The sequence below is a fragment of the Microcaecilia unicolor genome, chromosome 3 (assembly GCF_901765095.1).
Source record: "Microcaecilia unicolor chromosome 3, aMicUni1.1, whole genome shotgun sequence".
In the NCBI taxonomy this organism is placed as follows: Eukaryota; Metazoa; Chordata; class Amphibia; order Gymnophiona; family Siphonopidae; genus Microcaecilia; species Microcaecilia unicolor.
In genome coordinates, this window is record NC_044033.1 from 344741260 (window position 1) to 344759648 (window position 18389).

Below are 18389 nucleotides of genomic sequence, written 5' to 3' on the forward strand. Positions count from 1 at the left end.
CAGATGGGGAGAAGAGGAGATGCTGAAGGAGAAGAGAAGCGAGATGCTGGAAGAGAGAAGGGTGAGGGGAGGGGGGGTTGAGAGTGGAGGAAAAGCAAACGAGATGCTGGAGACCATGTGGGGGGGGGTGGATGTTTGAACACCACAGGGGGGTTGAATAAATGGACACCATAGGCAGAGGGGGAGGAGATAGATGCTGAAGAAAGGAAAAGAGAGCAGGGGAGGGGATGATGCTCCAGGCTCATTGCCCTCATATCTGCAAGGGCACTTCAAAGATTGGTCCTGTCTCCCAATGATTGTTATATGAGTCCTCTTGCAGGGCTTGTTCATTCTTAGGCACGGACAAATAACAGATTATTGGGTGGGATTCTTCTCTGTAATGAAAAGACAGCTTTTAAAGGGGCAAATATCTTTGTTTATTTCCAACAGTCAGTTGGCTAAATATTTCCAACAGTCAAGTTGGCTAAATATTTCAAATAACTTTCAGCTTCATTCCATATTAAGCCGCGACAATATAGAATTCTCTTCCTTCCTCTGTCCACTTTATCTCATTTGTGGTCCTTCCTAACAACTGAAGAAAAGTATTGTTCAAAAAATATATCCCTCCCCCACCCCCGTTCTCTAGAAGGCATTCCCCTAGCACCTGAAGGTATTCTTGCCCAAGAGTTATCTACCGCTTTAAGGCACACATTTAAGACTAGATTCTATATATTACGCTGAGATTTTCTGCATGGAAATCAAAGCATATTTTATAAAGTATGCTTTAATTTAGGCGTACCTTTATAGAATATGCTGAGCACTGGTCCATGCAACTAAAATTAGCGCAGTCAATTAGCAAGTAAAACTTGGTGTAAGTCCCAAAGCCTAAATAAGGTATGGAGCAGCTATATTCTGTAACAATGCACATAGATTTTAGAAACAACCCATGACCCCCCCCCCCCCAACTCCACACCTATAAGCACGCCTATTTTCAACTATGTGACATATATTATTATTTTTTTTAATTCTTTATTTATTATCATTTTACATTATCTTTACAAGTGGAGTGGAGGAGTGGCCTAGTGGGTAGGGTGGTGGACTCTGGTCCTGGGGAATTGGGGAACTGAGTTCAATTCCCACTTCAAGCATAGGCAGCTCCTTGTGACTCTGGGTAAGTCACTTAAACCCTCCATTGCCCAGGTACAATAAAGTACCTGTACATGTAAGCCGCATTGAGTGGGAAAGCGCAGGATACAAATGTAACAAAAAAAAAGTTAAACACTTGTTAAACAGAAACTATAATAACATATAATAAGGAATTTATATTTGACAAAATTATTATCGCTTTCTTAGACCACTTTAAACGTGGGGGTGTGTTAGAATCAATAGGAGATATCAAGTAGAATTTAAACTTTAAAAAAAAGACTACGTGTTATTTACCTCACCAAATTTACAATTAATTGTTCAGGTGTATAAAATATATACCTTGCATCTGTGTAACGAATCAAACATTTACATGGATAAGTGAGGAAGGAAAGTCCCCCGAGTTTCAAAACTTCCTCTTTCATAGTCAAGAAATTTTTTCTCCTTTTTTGGGTCGATTTAGTAACATCTGGGTAGATCCAAATCCTTTCTGTACCAAAGGAGCTTTTGAGTATCTAAAATATAACGTTAAAATAGTATTGAGGTCTTGTTCAAATACAAAGGGACACCAAGATTGTGGCTTTCTCCGTATAGTATTTTCTAACGATTGCTCCAGAATGGCAGATATATTGTTCACATTGATATTCATATCTTTCTCCACCTTTATTTTCTCCTTTGTTTTTTCGTCGGGTTCTTAGGTAGATAATAAATCTTATTAATAGGGGGAATTGCTTCCTGGGGAATTTTCAAATTTTCAAGCAGGTATCTTTTGAATAAGTCAATAGGCAATGTCCCGGGAAGGGTCCATTGGGGATATTTGGATAAGATTTTGCATCGATTTGGGGTGGGTCCGTTTTATAGGTCATGGATTCAAGCGTTCTATTCTTCGCCAAAGGTTTGTGTGAGAGTAAATGGGGGTCATTCGGGGGTTTTCTCTTTGGGGCGAAGGTACCAGACGGGATGTCCATTGTCTACTCTTCTATTTGGCTCTGGCGATGGAGCCTTTGGCGGCGGGCTCTATTCGAGAAATGTAGACTTTTCCGGGGTAAGGGTGGGAGGAAAGGAACATAAAATCGCATTATTTGCAGACGATGTCCTCCTGTCCTTAACTCAACCGTTAGTTTCTCTTCCTAATTAATGAAGGAGATAGCGGCGTAATCAAGGGTATCTGGCTATAAGTTGAATGCGAGTAAGTCTATTGGGATGGCTGTCGGGGTGCTGTCTGGGTTGATGGAGGCGTTGAAGACTTCTTTTGCTTTTAAATGGTCCGTTAGAGAACCTGTCAGAGTTGTTTGCAATTAATTATCCAGCTCTTCAGAAGGCGATTCAAAGAGATTTGGATAGATGGGCGTCCATGGGTCTATCCTGGTTTGGGCGGGATGCTGCGATTATGTTTTGCCTCACTTACTGTATTTGTTTCAGGTGCTTCCCTTGCGTTTGTCTAGGTCGTTTCTGTCTAGCTACAAGACAGTTTAATTTGTTTTATTTGGAATCAGAATCGACCGCGTTGCCACGTGCTTTTTATATAAGAGTAAGCATGCTGGTGGATTGGGGGTACCCAACCTGTTCTGGTATTATTGTGCTGCGCAGCCTAGATCGGCTGTTGAGTGGTTTCGGAGAGAAGATCACAAATTGTGGGTGCATATTGAGCAATCTTTGGTGGGCACTCGTCGGTTGGGGCATTTAATGTGGCTTTCAGGTAAACATAGAGGACAGGTTGAGCGATTTCCGCCTACAGTGCAGGCCACATTTTATTATTGGGATCTTCTTTTCCTGGAACGGCAGCAGCGTGAGGGTAGCCTTGCATGCAGCTCGTATAAATTTGGCAAAGTGTTGGAAGTCATCTTTGGTTCCCTCATTGGTGTGCTGGATCTCTAAAGTGCGATATATATGTGAAATGGAGCGGTTGACGCAGTGAAAAGGAAAACCTTGCCTAAATGGGAAGTGTTTGGAGACCCTTCTTGAATGTGTGTTCTGATTAAAAGGTGATTGGTTTGGATGAAAGGATAGGGGAAGGGGGGTTGAGATTTTAGAAGGGGAGTATATTGTGTGGGGGGATGTGGAGTTGGGGGAAGAGCTACTGGGTGGTTCTGGGGAGGTGGGTTGTTAGGGGGAGGGGGGTTTATCATCAAAACTGAAAAATCTTCAGGTATAGTTTGTATTTATAATAGCATTGATACTTGTCATTGTGCTTTCTTATGATATACGCTTTGTTTACATTAGGAACACTTGTTCAATCCTGTATTTTGCAGAGCTGAGTATGTTTTGTTCTGTATTTACAATGCTTAATAAAGACTTCTATAAATTTTTAAAAAGGCAGAGGTTTAAACGCCTATTAAATTTCTCTATCTGCTCAATTTTTTTATGGAGAGCCAATTTATCTTAGCTGTTGTAAAGTGTTTCACTTCAGTTTGTATTTGTTTAACCCGGGTAGAAAGATCTTTCTTCACTGAATCCACTTTCTTAACCAAATCTTCAAACTTGATATACAAAGCACATACCTCACCTGAAGATTTTTGAAGGGTTAAGTTTATTTTATTAAGCATTGTCCATATTTGTCCAAGATTTACCTCCTTTGTTGTATCCGAAGGCCTCAGGAATCTCATGGGCCTCAATTTCCAGGTTCTCTTCTGCGACGCTATACACTCGCCAGAGAACTCAGACGCTGCACTTCTGGAAGCCTGTGGCTATCTCTAAGCGAAGCAGTGGAAGCCAGACAAGGAGGAATGTTGGAAGCTGAGGGAGGAGATAACAATGTTTTTCTTGTCCCCGCAGAGGCTCCACTCCTTTGGTTCCTCCACTACGAGAATCACCCTCAGTTCCTCTGGAGAGGTTCCGTTGAGGAATCGGTCCAGTCTCTGCTCGATTGGGGACGATGTAGAGGTAGACGAGGGAACAAACCTCACATTCCCTTTCCTTTTAGTATGTGGCATATTGAAAAAAGAAAAAAGTTCTTGAGAGAAAACCTTCCAGCTACAGCACAGCGTTCTCACACCGTCAGAGTCACACCACCATCATGTGACTTATATTTACGTGCACACTTTACAGAATACGCTTAGCAACTAGTGTGCTTAAATCCTAATTAATGCCAATTAGTGCTGAAAATTGGTTAACATCCAATTATCAGCACTGATTAGCTTATTAACTAAGTTATGCATGTTGTTATGGAATACACTTCAACTTCCACGCGGAAATAGCGCAATATATAGAATCTTGGGGTTAATGCCTATCATTGACCAGCAGGATGCTGCCACTGTAGAGATATCCAGACCTCCCTCTCTTCCTGGGCCTGTGTGTACCACCTCCATGGTAATCCTTTGCCCAACCAGCCTAGATGAATGGGGGATCAAAATCCAGCTTCCATTTCACAGCTCACAGTGCTGAGGCCTAATCAACAGGCTAGTCCTTGTCCAAGTTGCTTAGTAAAGAAAGATATCTCCAAACTGTTACATTCAATGAATGATTATAATCAACCCTGGTAGAAGAAATAGCCGACAAATCGTGTGCATTCAAGGTTAAAAAGAGCAACACCGGGTATAATAATTTTTTCCTCTGCTTTAATATTTTGCTGTCGTGTGGGAAAGGAAGATGATTTAGGATAATAGCCTTTAATTATGAATGTACGGGTAGAGTGTTATATACAGTGCAATATGTATACTACCAAGTAGACATTAGGCAAAGCTATAAAGGTTTTGCCTAACAGCAGAAAACTTGCTAAACAGAAATATCAACCAGCATTTTTATAGCAATTTCCATTCTGAAGTGTGTTTTTCCAAAGGAGGTGCACAAGGGTCTCAAATATAGATATGACCAAATGATCTGAACAGCTCAGAAAAGGGTCTTTCCTAAGGTCATCCTATGCTTGTGGTAACTAAAGCTGAATTTGTTTTCAATAGGATGGTGGTTCTCTCTCATCACTTCCTTCTGCTACTCAAAGAGGTTTTGCTTTCATATATATGGATGTTTTCTGTATTCTTAGTAGGAAAAAAAACTTATAAATATAGGGTTTTTGTGGCAGTGTGTGTAAGCTGCAGGCTAATTAGGAGCCTGGGCTCCCTCAGTAAAGAGCAACTGCAGTTATTTTCAGTTCACGGAATAAAACAAACTCCATTTCCTCCACCACCCCCCACCCAAAGAAAAAAAAAGAGGGGGAGAGAAGTGATTGGATTTTATCTGAAATCCCAGGATCTTATTATCAGAGAGAAATAGTTCTTTTGAAGAAAGAGGTAAGTGGAAAACACATCCCACAATATTGCATTGGTGATTGTCAGAATGGAAAGTGGTATAATCATTCTCGTTGGGCTAAAGGTTCAAAGGCTGTGAGCAAAACAAACAATTGTAATGTTGTTAAAAAAAAATTTTTTTTTTTTTTTGGGGGGGGGGCTTAGGGAAGAAAGATGATTTGCCATTTAAAAAGCCAGAGTATTGTGTAAAACCTTGCTCAGAAAACTTCTGAACTTCACAAGCAAAATGGTGTGAATAAAATAGAATAAACATCTAATCACTAGGAGGCACTCATTGAACAGAGGTTATTTTCTGGGTAGAGATGTAAATACATCAATTTGTTGTTACTGTTAAAAGAGAATAACTAAGTAAATATTCAGTCTGTGGCAACAGTGGGTTTTATTTTTAATGATGGTGTGACACACCGAGTGAGGGGCGAGGGTGGGGCCTTTGGAATAACACAATCAAACACTGGGATATAAATGAAAACAAGTGTTTTAACTTAGTTTATTCCTGAGGCCTGTTACTTCAAGGCACAAAAGACAGAACGCCTCTGTAGTTCATTAAGCAGTCTTAAGCAGGCCTCAGGGCTAGCAAGGCCCAAACACAGTCTGTGGCTGGTAGGATGGCCCTGCCCCAAACACAGCCTAGGAGTCTTTCTCGGTTCTTTTCTGCGTACTAGGATCTGGCTCCAGCCAGACCTCAGAGCAAGGCTTGTCAGTCTCAAACTAGTAGCAAACGCAGCTTACCTCAGCCAGGTCACAATTAATCATAGGTGATGGCATACGCTGGGGCTTCAATTCCTTCTTCTCTCTTGACCTCCTTAACCTCAGTCAGGCCCTGTCTTAAACACTTCCTGGTTTTGGCTCCACCCTTCTTCCAGCTCACTTCCTCTTGGGTGAGACTAGTGTTCTTAAGGTGGCTCAGGCTGTCTATGGGACAAGGGTGAGGGGCAGAGTTCTATAAACCCCCTCACAGCTAGATATTAATGAGGCTCCTTTAACCTTAAAGGAACACACTCCTCCTCTTCAATCTGGTAACTTGTTTTAGGAAGGATGGGGCACTATCTAGTGGAAGATGTAATATGCTCTCCCCTAGATCTAATATGTGGAAGGGCATTTTCGATATGACATGTAAGTCGGACTTAGGTCACTTACTGCCGGATTCAATATAGCAAGCCTAGCGTTCCGCACTGAAATCTAAGCATATTCCAAAACTACGCGTGTAACTTAATTGTCTTAACCTAATAAGCGCTGATAACAGCACCTAACAAGCAATAATGAGCACTAATTGGAAATAATTAGAATTTATACGCACAACTTGCTAAGCGCATTCTGTCATGAGTTGCGCCTAAATTCTAATGAGCACAGTTCAAAAGGGCATTATGTGTTACAGTTGGGGAAATTGGCATTTTGTGGGCATTCCACTGGAAATGACACCTGCTCAAGCCAGAACTACAGCTAGCAGCCGCATTGGTCTGGCAGTAGTTCAGATTTAGTGTGCTGTAAGCCCGCATTGAGCTTACTAACGCTTTGTAAAAGAGCCCCTTTGCAGAGGGCCATGTCAGGGTGCAGAGAGTGAGCATTTCTATGCTAATCAGCACGAGTATATTACTGCACACTAACTGATTAGCATAGGATTACTGCATGATCACTTATCACCTTCAAAAATAGGTGTCAGTAAGTGCTCACGGACTAATTTTTCTAATGGCCATGGGCTAATGGCAACATTAGTGCATGGCCATAATTCAAATAATAGAAATCAGTCATTCTACCGCAGCAGCAAAGTGGCCTTAGTATGCGGGAGGAAACCCCACGTAAAGGCACGCAAAGGCCACTTTTACAGCAGCTTAGTAAAAGGGCCCCATAATACAGGATTATTTGGCAGGTTTTTCTCACAGGTTAAACGGGTCTATACCTAAATTTGCAAATTCTCTCAAGATACTTCAAGCTCAAATTCTCTGAATATAAGAGGCTGCCTGAAACTGAGCCAATGTGGCAAAAAGCTGATTCTTCACCTACTACATTAAAATCTGCTGTGGTTTCTAATGTTAAGACAGAATGTTGTCGCATGCTCAGTTAGAAGTTATGGAGAACCTCTCTTTAAGAATCTTAGATGGCAAAATGTCCTGTTATCCATTATCTGGCTCCCTGAACCCTTGGAGTCATATTTGAAGGATATTTTGCAATATCCTTAAATGAATCTTTGGTCTGTTGAGTATATTTTAATGTTCAAAAGGGGCCAGAATTATTAAGGACCGGGAGGGGTAGATTAGGTTGTTTTTCTAATATCTTTGATATTTCTTGGTTTTTTACAATTATCTCAAGATTTTACTCCAAAACGTACTACTTTATTGGTAAACTGTCACACTGAGGCTGAGAAGGAATTTATTTTAAAATTATATTTCACTAAGAAGCAACCTCCTGTGGTCAACTGATCATTACGTTTCCTGATGTGGTCAGACCAACTCAACTTCGAAGAAAGCAGTTCCTGCAGCTGAAGCCCAAGGTTTAGTCACATTTTCCCTTAGGTTTCTATGTAAGTGCCTGGTCACAATGTATTTTTGGATCCTGCTCATTTTCAATAGTTCTTTTTCATGATAAATCTGTTCTGCAGGAAACAGATACTTAGAAGTGTTTAAAAGAGGTAGAAGATGATAGAATGATCTAATGTTGGATTTTTTTTGTGTGCCTGTGTACTGAGTAATAAGTTTTGATTTTTTTTTGAGGGGGAGGGGGTTGTATTTTTTGGGTTGGATTGTTTTGTTTTCTTTTATTAGTTGTAAGAACCTACAACTAATGTGATCTAATTTGATTTTAGTTTAAGATGGAAATTTTGCTTTAATGGTCTCTTTTTTTGTTTGTACAATATGAAAAATTGCAAATACTGGGGTAGTTAGGGGCATGCAATAAAGCTACTAAGTAGTAAATTTAAAACAAATCAGAGAAAATACTTTCTTCACTCAGGGCTCCTTTTATAAGCAGTGCTACTGATTAGCGTGTGCTGAATGTGAAAAGCCCATGGGGAATTGAATGGACTTCTTTGCATTCAGCATGCCACCAATCAGTAGTGCAGCTTTGTAAAAGGAGTCCTCAATGTGTAATTAAGCTCGGGAATTTGTATGCCAGAGAATGTGGTAAAAGTAGTTAGCTTAGCAGAATTTAAAAAAGGTTGGACACGTTCATAACAAAAGTCCTAAACTATTATGAGATGTGTTTTGGAAATCTACTGCTCATGTCCTGGGATAAGCAGCTTAACAAGTTGTTTTATGCTTTTGGATCTTGCCATGTACTTGTGAACTGAATTGGCAACTGTTAGAACAGGATACTGGGCTTGATGGACCTTTAGTCTGTCCCAGTTTGCAATGCTTATGTATTTATGTATCTAATTCAAGAAGAATAGATATACATAAAAGATTCCTAATGGGTAGGAGGTTGAAACCATCCACGCTCAAAAAGCAGTGAAATAACTTTGTCACTTATTAAAAGCATGGGAAGGGTAGCTTGCACTGAGTAGGGAAGGCTCTGCATCCTCTCAGGTCCAGGTCAGAAAGTGAGAGAAAGACACTTTTTCTTCAAAACACCTCCTTCTTTAATGAGGTATGGTGTTTAGTGTAGACTTCCTTCTCTCAAGGATTACCTCTAGTTCTCTACCACTCAAGATCCTCTTAGACTCCCAAGCTTACTTGAAGGCCTGGGAATCCATTATTGAGCCATGGCACCTTGTTCCTGGTGGGAGACGTAAGGAAGAAATAATATGGATCCTTCTGCATGCATCACTAGCTTTATATAGACATTGCTAACCCTGAAAGACACCTTCCAATAGGAGATGCTCTTAAAATCATAACACCATCTTCTAACTCACTGGTAATGTCTGGAAAGATAATTTGGGTAAATAATAAGGAGCAAAGGGTAATTCTATAAAGAAGGCACTTATATTTATGTGGCAAATATGATTGTTAATGCCTAATATACCAGCATATATGAGCATGTGTGCACATACATATTGTCAATGCCCAAAATGCCATCTGTACACAATTGTGCAAACATGCACATAACTCCTGGAATTTGTATTATACAGGTGGGATGTTCATATATGGGCAGAGCATGAGTAGGGCTGTTATGTCATGTTATGTTATACAGGGCTTATTATCTGAAAATACCAATGCATAGTTCATTGCAGATCACAAAATAAAAATAAGGAGACTTAACCCCCAAAAACTATATACCATCATAAATGAAACAACATGATCATAATCATGAACAATGTCCAACGTACAGCAAAGAGGCACCAAGAGCCTTCAGAAACGGGACACAGTTCCTTTTATTGATTTTCACAAAGGACCTGAAACGGGCCGCGTTTCGGCGCACAGCGCCTGCGTCAGGGGTCGAAATGTGATTTAATATGAAATGAATACTGTGTACAGCAACCAATTTCTTCTTTATGAACAGAGAGGAGGTTCAAATCCACTCTATGAAGTGGTTACTCGATGCATTAGGAACAGGAAAATACCCTTCGTTTCTGAAGGCTCTTGGGTGCTTTTTGCTGTATTTTGGACTTTGTTCTGTTCTTTGGACCCTCTCTGTGTTGTGTTAGTGCATATCATTAGAAAAACACATCATAAATACACTTAATCATGAAACAAGGTCGTTTTCAGACTTCACAAAATACCTGGTATTCCTAGGCATTCGCATTTCTAAAGGTAAAAATTCCATAAAGAAGCAACTGCTAGCAAATTTAGTAACATGCAATCATGAGTTTCCTGTTAATAGTCAAATTGCCATGCAAGAACTGCCACAAGGAGCAGACACTTATACACCAGCACTATGGCCCACTGCACTGCAAGTCTTTCCTCATGAATATGCAAAACCTGACTGGCCTGGGGTGCCTCCAGGACCAGGTTTGGGAACCACTGCACTGTACATAAACTTTATAGGTGCAGGGCGTGTACTCTTGCTCCAGGGTTGGTGTAGATATCTGCACTTACAATATAGAAGCAATTTCTGCCACTTATCCTAGTAATTTCTAAAGACAAGTAGGTACCTATTTAGGCTATTTGTCTTTATAAAATTCATCTAAAATAAGTACCTGGAAATGTTTAAAGGGGGGACTGGACAGATTTCTGAAGGAAAAGTCCATTGAGCGTTATTAATTTTGGGTTTTTGCCAGGTTCTTGGGGCCTGGATTGGCCGCTGTCGGAGACAGAGTGCTGGGCTTGATGGACCTTTGGTCTTTTCCCAGTGTGGCAGTGCTTATGTGCTTATGTGAGTGCCCCTTTATAAATGATCCTTCACACGTTTAAACCTTTTATATGTGAATTTTCAGCATTTTGCAAGCTCTACAGATAGCAATATTCAAGCATTATCCATATAGCTAAACAGTATAATTTAGATCACTGAAAAGGCTGTCCTAATTAAACTGCAATGCTGTATGGATAGAGGCTGAATACTGCTGTCATCTGTACAGACAATGCTGGTCAACAGTCTCTAGGTACATTAAGTGCCACTCACCACAAGGATTGCACACTGAATATATGTAATAAATTTAAACACTGTAGCCAGAGTTGTTTAAAAAAATGCTGGCCACAAACTGGAATATTGACCTGTTAAACTCTAAATCTGGGTTCTCAACCCAGTCCGTGGGACCACCTGACCAATCGTTTTCAGGGTACCCACAATGAATATGCATGAGATAGATGTGCATACAATGGAGGCAATACATGCAAATTATCTCATGCATATTCATGAGGATACCATGAAAACCAGACCAGCTTGGTGTGTCTCGAGCACTGGGTAGAAAACCCTTGCTCTAAACTTTAAATCACTGACATTTATTAAGCTCTATTGTCTCATAGACAGGGCATTTCACAATATATACTGACATATATGTGTGTGTAAGAGTGGAAATATGGATTATAGTTTTCTATGGCAGGGACAACCAATTTCTTTACAACAGTAGGGCACTATTAGGCCATTAGTGCCTCCCAAAGAGTGGAGGAATGGCCAAATGATTAATGTGACATTTGTACCCTGTCCCGGCTGCAGTCTAGCTGTCTATGGCCTGCCATACTTTTATAATCTGATCTCCAATTTAACTTGTAATACACTGCTTTGGATAAATTCTTTTCAAAAGCATAGCTAAGAAAAAGCCAAAAATAAATGGGGGAGCCCTATCGTATGATTTCAAGATTATGCTCCATTGCTCATAGCTCTGTATGACCAGGGCTGGCCCAAACCACTAGGGCAGCTCAGTTTAGGGGTCAGCACCAACCATATTAGTCAGTGACTTTATAAAAGAGTCAGCCCAGCTGTTGCAGGGCCTTGAAAAAACTGAAGCTTAGCGGGCTGTTGACTTGCCCCCTCCAAAACAGGAAGTTCATGGAGAACAGGATACAGCATATGTGGATGCTCAAGGTTCTGTGCCCATGCACACTCTTCTTTAGCGCTGCAGGCCCAGACAGACTTAGTAGCGCACACCAAAAGCAACAATGAGCATGAAGTCGGATGAGGTAGGCCCAGCAGGGGAAAGGAAGGGGGAGCTGCTAGACACAGCAAACAGAGGTAAAGAAAGGGTGGATACCTGGAAGGGTAGGTAGGGAAAGCAAAGAGAGATGCTGGACACCTTCGAAGTCAGCAGGGATGGGAAAATGTTGGACATGTAGAGACAGGGTAAGGAAAAGCAGACACCTAGAGGTGAGTAGGAAAAGGAAAGTGAGATGCTGGACACCTTGAGGCGCAGTTAGGGTTGGGTAGATGCTAGACAAGTATGGAAAGTGAAAGGTCTTGTGATCCCCTGGAGGGGGGGGGGGAGGGGGCAGAATGTTTGAAAGTTCACCTAGGGTGTCAGGTACACTTGAACCAACCCTGTATATGGTCTTGGGTAAATTAAATTATTTCTCATTTGCCTCTAGTTGTCCAGGACAAGGAATAAGAAAAACTACCAAAGCAACTTATATTTTCTGCAGGTTTGAAACTGGAAAGGATAACTTTGGAAACTGAATGCCTGACAGCAATGTTAGTAAAGAGTTATAGATTTCTGATTCTTATCCATGATGATATATCACCTGCATCAAAAGAGAAAATTCTTAATCCAGTGGATTGGATTTATTAACGTTATATAAAACTTCTTACCATGGTGTTGAAGTGGTTTACAACAAATTCTAATACAATTACAACTCTACAAAAGTAGAGGAGTGTGGTAGCCGTGTACTCTTAAGGTTATCAATAGAAATCAAACAAAATAAAACATGGAAAAGAAAATAAGATGATACCTTTTTTATTGGACATAACTTATACATTTCTTGATTAGCTTTCGAAGGTTGCCCTTCTTCCTCAGATTGGAAATAAGCAAATGAGGTAGCAGATAGTATATATGAGAGAAACATCAAAGCATTACTTTGACAGTCTGACAGAATGGGAGGGTGGGGTATGCATGGGGACATCTCTGTTTATTTCTCTGTTTATGTCTCTGTTTATTACCCTCCTCTCACCTACCAACACCCATTCTGTTAGAATATCAATGAAATGCTTTGATGTCCCCATGCATACCCCCACCCTCCCACTCTGTCAGACAGTCAAAGTAATGCTTTGATGTTTCTCTCATATATACTATCTGCTACCTCATTTGCTTATTTCCCATCTGAGGAAGAAGGGCAACCTTCGAAAGCTAATCAAGAAATGTATTAAGTTATGTCCAATAAAAAGGTATCATCTTATTTTCTTTCCATGTTTTATTTTGTTTGATTTCTATTGATACTCTACAAAACAAATCTCTCATTCACACAGTTGGTTTTCTCAATACCCACAAAGAAGAATAGAAGCATACCGTGAAGGAAGGTGCACGCAAATATTTTAGGCACTTGATTGTGGATGTCCTGGTAATTCAACTGACTTAGATTCTCAGAGGACAGCTTTCCAAAGGACTGTCAGTCCAATATCATTTAAAGTAGCGATGACAAACTCCAGTCTCCTAGTGTCACAAAACTAGTGTGTGTTCTCCATAGTAAATATTCATTAATTCAAAGAGCCAGGATAATGGATAGTCAGACTGAAAATTGCTCAATGTGCATGAGTTTCTTCCCACCCCCCTTCCTCACAGGATTCTGAACACTGCCTTCGTAGCATCCCTGACCCAGCCAACCCAAAGAGAGGCTGTCCCTGAATCACCAGGCTGGCCACAGAATATGTTTGATGCTAATCTGAGATTCAGCATTTGAAAACCATGAGATTTTCATTCCTGCAATAGTTCATTGAAACTAAGACTGGGGCCAAACTATGCTATCTTCTTGTTTTAAGCAGATTGTCAATATTTTAGGTGGACTTTTTCAAAAACATTTTCTATGTGTAGAGCATATGGCTACCTAAGTTTAGTAAAGGGCCCCTATTTATTTGGATTTTGCTCACACCTTTTTCAGTAGTAGCTCAAGGTGAGTTACAATCAGGTACACTGGATATGTCTCTGTCCTAGGAGAGCTCACAGTCTAAGTTTGTACCTGAGGCAATAGAGGGTTAAGTGACTTGCCCAAGATCACAAGGAGCAGTGGTGGGATTTGAACTGGCCACCTCTGGATTTCTAGACCAGTGGTCTAACCACTAGGCCATTCCTCTACTCCACATAAAGAGCTAGGTTCAATAAATGGTGCTCAAAACTGGGTGTGGGAAAAGATTGAAACATGCAACTTTTTGGGCCCCTGGCTACACTCCTTTTTCAGATATGTGCCATGGATTTAGGCGCCGTGCCTAATAGAATAGCGTGCAACCAGATTGCGTACACAAATCCTGATTGATATTGCTAGTTAAGGGCTTATTAATCAATTAACTTGCATTTGTGCCCAAATTAGGGCATTATATCAAGAATCCGGGGGGAAATTGCCTGAATGAAAATCTGTGTGTTAATGAGTGATTCCAAAACTTTTTTCTATGGTGAAAGCTCTAAAAATATTTTTCAAAGACAGAGAAGAAACCCCACTCCCTCACTCCTCATCCTCCCTTCCTAACATAAGAGCGCCCTCCCCCCAGGCCAACTCTATTGTTGGAGGTCTAGAGGGGGCAGGAGCAATCTCCAGTTGCACCTGCCCATGCCGGCTCCACTAACCAAATGGCTGCCAGGACCTCCTGCAGCAGAAAGGTCCCGACAACCATCCTGAGACTGGGCCTGGCATGAGCAAGAGCTATCGGCAGTGCTCCTACCCACACCGGCTCCAGACTCAGAATAGCTGCCAGGATCTCCAGCAACAGCCTTGCTAGGCTGTCACGGGAGGTCCTGGCAGCTCCTTTATCAGCGGAGCAGGCATGGGCAGGGGCAACCGACAATCCCTCTGCCCTAGCTGGCACATGGTTGTTGTAATCACTGGCGTTTTTAGATTTAACTTAACACCCATGTTCCTACTTTTACTTATACTACGTTGGCTTTCAAAGCACTGCAAATAATGTAAAAATCATTGAAAAGGACAAAATATCTTAAAATACCCATTTGCCTTTATTTAGGTTTTCCACGGTTTAAAAAAAACATAAGGCGCAAATAAAATGAAGAAAAATAGGTTAATGAAAACCTGCGTTGAGCTGGCTGTAATCAAAAGTAGACGTGGTTTAGATGGACTACAGTATCCTATTAGAAAGTTAGCAGCAAATGGAACAGAAGTGCACCCGGCAGTAATCAGAAACATGAGTAGCTTTAGACAGATTCCCTGCCTTCAAATTTCAAACAGTAACATATTTGCTTGTATTTACTAAGGACAAGACATCAAACTTGCTACCCACTCAAATGACAATAAATACATTTGGTCATATTCAGAACAGCATAAAGCTGATTTTTACCTGTTATATTTTGAAAGCATGAAAATGGTATTCAGCATGTTTTCCAAAAAGAAGAGATCAGTTGCAAACCCTCAGTAAAAATGACCTCAAATAACTAATTAATATAGTTAAAAAAATGCCTTACCCCAAAAGTTTTCTGGGAAGAGCTGAGAGAATCGAGTAGTGCTGTTCACAGTTTTTTCAGCCATAATACACACCAAAAGCGAAGACTAGGGTTAAAATAATTATATCCAGAGAGTGCATACAAGGAGCTCTGGAGTTCTGTATGCCTCGGCAGTTGAAATACAGTGCTTTGCATTGGACACTAATGTGTCTTTGTTTGCCTGAAGGGAAGCATGAGTATTACACTTCCTGCCTTTATACTCAAATTAGCAACTAGCCTCTTATCTTGGAGCACCACACAGTTTCTGAGACATGGAAAAATTTCCTTCTCGTCATTTCCTTTTCCAGAGTGAATTGACTTGAAACAATACAGAATTCCCTTGCCTTTTGAAAGTTGTTACTGCATACCTTCAGAGCCTTCCTTATGGGAAGCTCCGACTCTCCTTCTATCCATCGACCTACTGATTCTGGAAGCAAGAAGTTAATAGTTAATCTGATGAGTTCATATGATTGGGTCAAGTTTATAGACGGTAGTACCTTTTGGTCACATTTTTATTTCTATTCAGCCACCTCCCACAATTAATGAAAAATAAAATTCCTAGAATGCCTACATTGCTATTAATCAGACACAAGTTTACAACTTTTGTTTTATTTTTATCTTAACAAATACTTTAAGAATATTTTTAATTGAATTCTCACCAATGCAAGCATGCTTTGGGGGAAAGAAGTCTCTAATGGGCTTTGTACTGTGAATTCTGTCTTACATATTTATTTGCCACTTGGGCAATGACACCCAACTTTCTGTCACATATATCTAGTGTATAAGTTATTCAATGATGAACTATGTAAGTAACAACTCTTGGTGATATCTATAAGAAAGAATACAAGTTATTCATGAAGATTCTTGTCAATAGTGAATAACCCCATTACGTGTAGCCAACACAAAATATACTAAATAAACTTAAGAGACTTTAAACTTAAGCAGGCACCCCCGTTTTAGATAACTAACAACTCAGCAATGCTAAGATACAGGTAGCAGCTAACAGCAAGTTGGGGTGCTATCAAGTCTTTTGCACTGGGTACCACAAAAATGATTATTTATCATATGCTGAGATGTTGTACATGTGCAACCAGCACAAAGAACACCTAGCTCTCAAGAGACCAGAGTGGCAGACCTGAATCAGCTGAGGCACACAAAAGTATATAGAAAAGATATTCAGAGATGTACTAGAACAGTCAAACTATCATTTGTTGTGGTAGGAATTGATCCTGTAGCTGGGACCTGCCCTCCAATCAATGCAGTATTCTTTTGAATTGAGAATGTTTCCAGGGGAATGTGCCCCAGGAGGGAAGAGTTACTATGACTGCCATTGTAGATGGTGTTTCAGTTATTCGGAATATAGACAGCTGGGTGGCTAGTGAGAATGATCATCAATTTCTTATCATGCCTGTCTGATGCAAAGTTAGCAGACCTCACACATCACCTAGAGGCCCTTTTACTAAGCTGCAGTAAAAAGTGGACTGTGGTGGTTTGGATATGTGAAATTGGTACATTCTGGCCATTTTTTTTTTTTACCACAGCTCGGAAAAGAGCTTTATTTTTTAATGGGTCAGCAAATGGCCGTGTGCTAAAATTAAAAGTAGCGCATGTCTATTTACTGCCTGAGCCCTTACTGCCACCCATTGTAAGGGCTCAGAGGTACTACTCGTGTGGTAATCAGGCAGCACGCGCCAATGTGACCATGCTGCCAATTACCGCGAGGCCCCCGTGGTAGAAAAATGGAAAACTTTAAAATTACCACCGGGTGCCCCCGCTACCCTGGCAGTTGTGTCAATTTGGTGTGTGCTACCCACGCATTAGCCCTACTGCCACTTAGTAAAAGGACCCCCTAGGTTAGGATCTTTAGAGAGTACTGGGAGAGGAGCCAGCTCTCATTGATACCAATGGCACAGGTAGGTGTAGAAGGGGAAATTCTTAAAGCTAAATTTAGACTTTTAAATAGACATCTATAATCTAGACCCTCCAGTGTTGCATTCTCTGAAGTGTTTCCCTTTCCATGTGCAGACTTCCAGAGACATGGTTTAGCTGTGGAGTTTTAATGTGTGAATGTGATGATGGGCACAGAGAAGAGAGGTTTACACTTGTTAAGAAATATCAAAAAGGAGGAGGAGTGACGTCACTGACCGGGATGGCAGCATAATTGCGGAGCTCCGTTGGGGCTGGTGTGTCAATTGAATATATCCCGCTGTTTTGGCCAGGCTTCCCGAAGTCCCAGATAGTAGGGGAAGGCTCCTAGTGCTATGCTGCCAAAAAAGAGCTTGGAGAGGTTTAGATACACGACGGTGCAGAGCGAGAAAACGAAGGCAGGCATGGCAGGGCCTGAGCCTCGAGAGAGCAAGATGGCGCCGATTCCCTCGGAGGCGGAGGAAGAGTGCTCCACGGATGGTGTGACAGAAACCAGTGAGATTACCAAATCGGATGTGGTGGGGTGGTTCTAGGACTTGAAGGCAGATTTGGTGGGGGGTCCGAAAAGATGTGCAGAATGCACTGAAGGATATTCGGGCTGAAATTCGGGACCTCAGTGCATGCGTCGGTGAGGTGGAGAAGGGGCTGGTGACACTCAAGATGGACATGGGAAACCTGCGTAAGAAGGTGGATATGACACTACCGAAGTACAGCAACTTAAGGAACAGATAGAGGACCTGGAAAACAGGTCACGGTGCAATAATTTGAGATTTAAGGAATTCCGGACATAGATATATTTAGTAATTGTGAAGCAGGGTCTACTTTGCAAAAACGCAGATCTTTTCGTGAAGTTACGGAATTTATGAGATCAAAGGTGATCCGCTACAGGTGGCTCTTCCCATTTGCGGTGTGGCTGACGGTGCCTGTAGACTCCCAGTTCTTCCTTATTATCAGCTCTTCCCCACAAATGGATTCCATCTTCCTGTATCTCAACCATTCAGTTCCTCATTGTGACCAGACTGCCCCATCCTAGGAATCAGATCTTTTTCAATTTCATGCTAGGGAGAAAACAAAATGTCTGTAAGAAATGGGCAGTTTGAACAAAAAATAGCATTTTCTTTCCATTTGTTTTTAAAACAAACCAAAGAAATAAAATTACA

General features: G+C 41.0%; 1 protein-coding gene across 1 annotated transcript in view; it reads right to left on the reverse strand.

Moving 5' to 3' along the window:
- MYCT1 (MYC target 1) overlaps positions 1-15466 on the reverse strand; it is a 32652-nt gene extending 17186 nt beyond the window's left edge. Inside the window, exon 1 of the mRNA XM_030198469.1 lies at positions 15286-15466. Coding sequence (XP_030054329.1) covers positions 15286-15349 — 64 coding nt within the window. The 5' untranslated portion in view covers positions 15350-15466. The remainder of the gene's footprint in view (positions 1-15285) is intronic.
- Positions 15467-18389: the final 2923 nt, after the last annotated feature.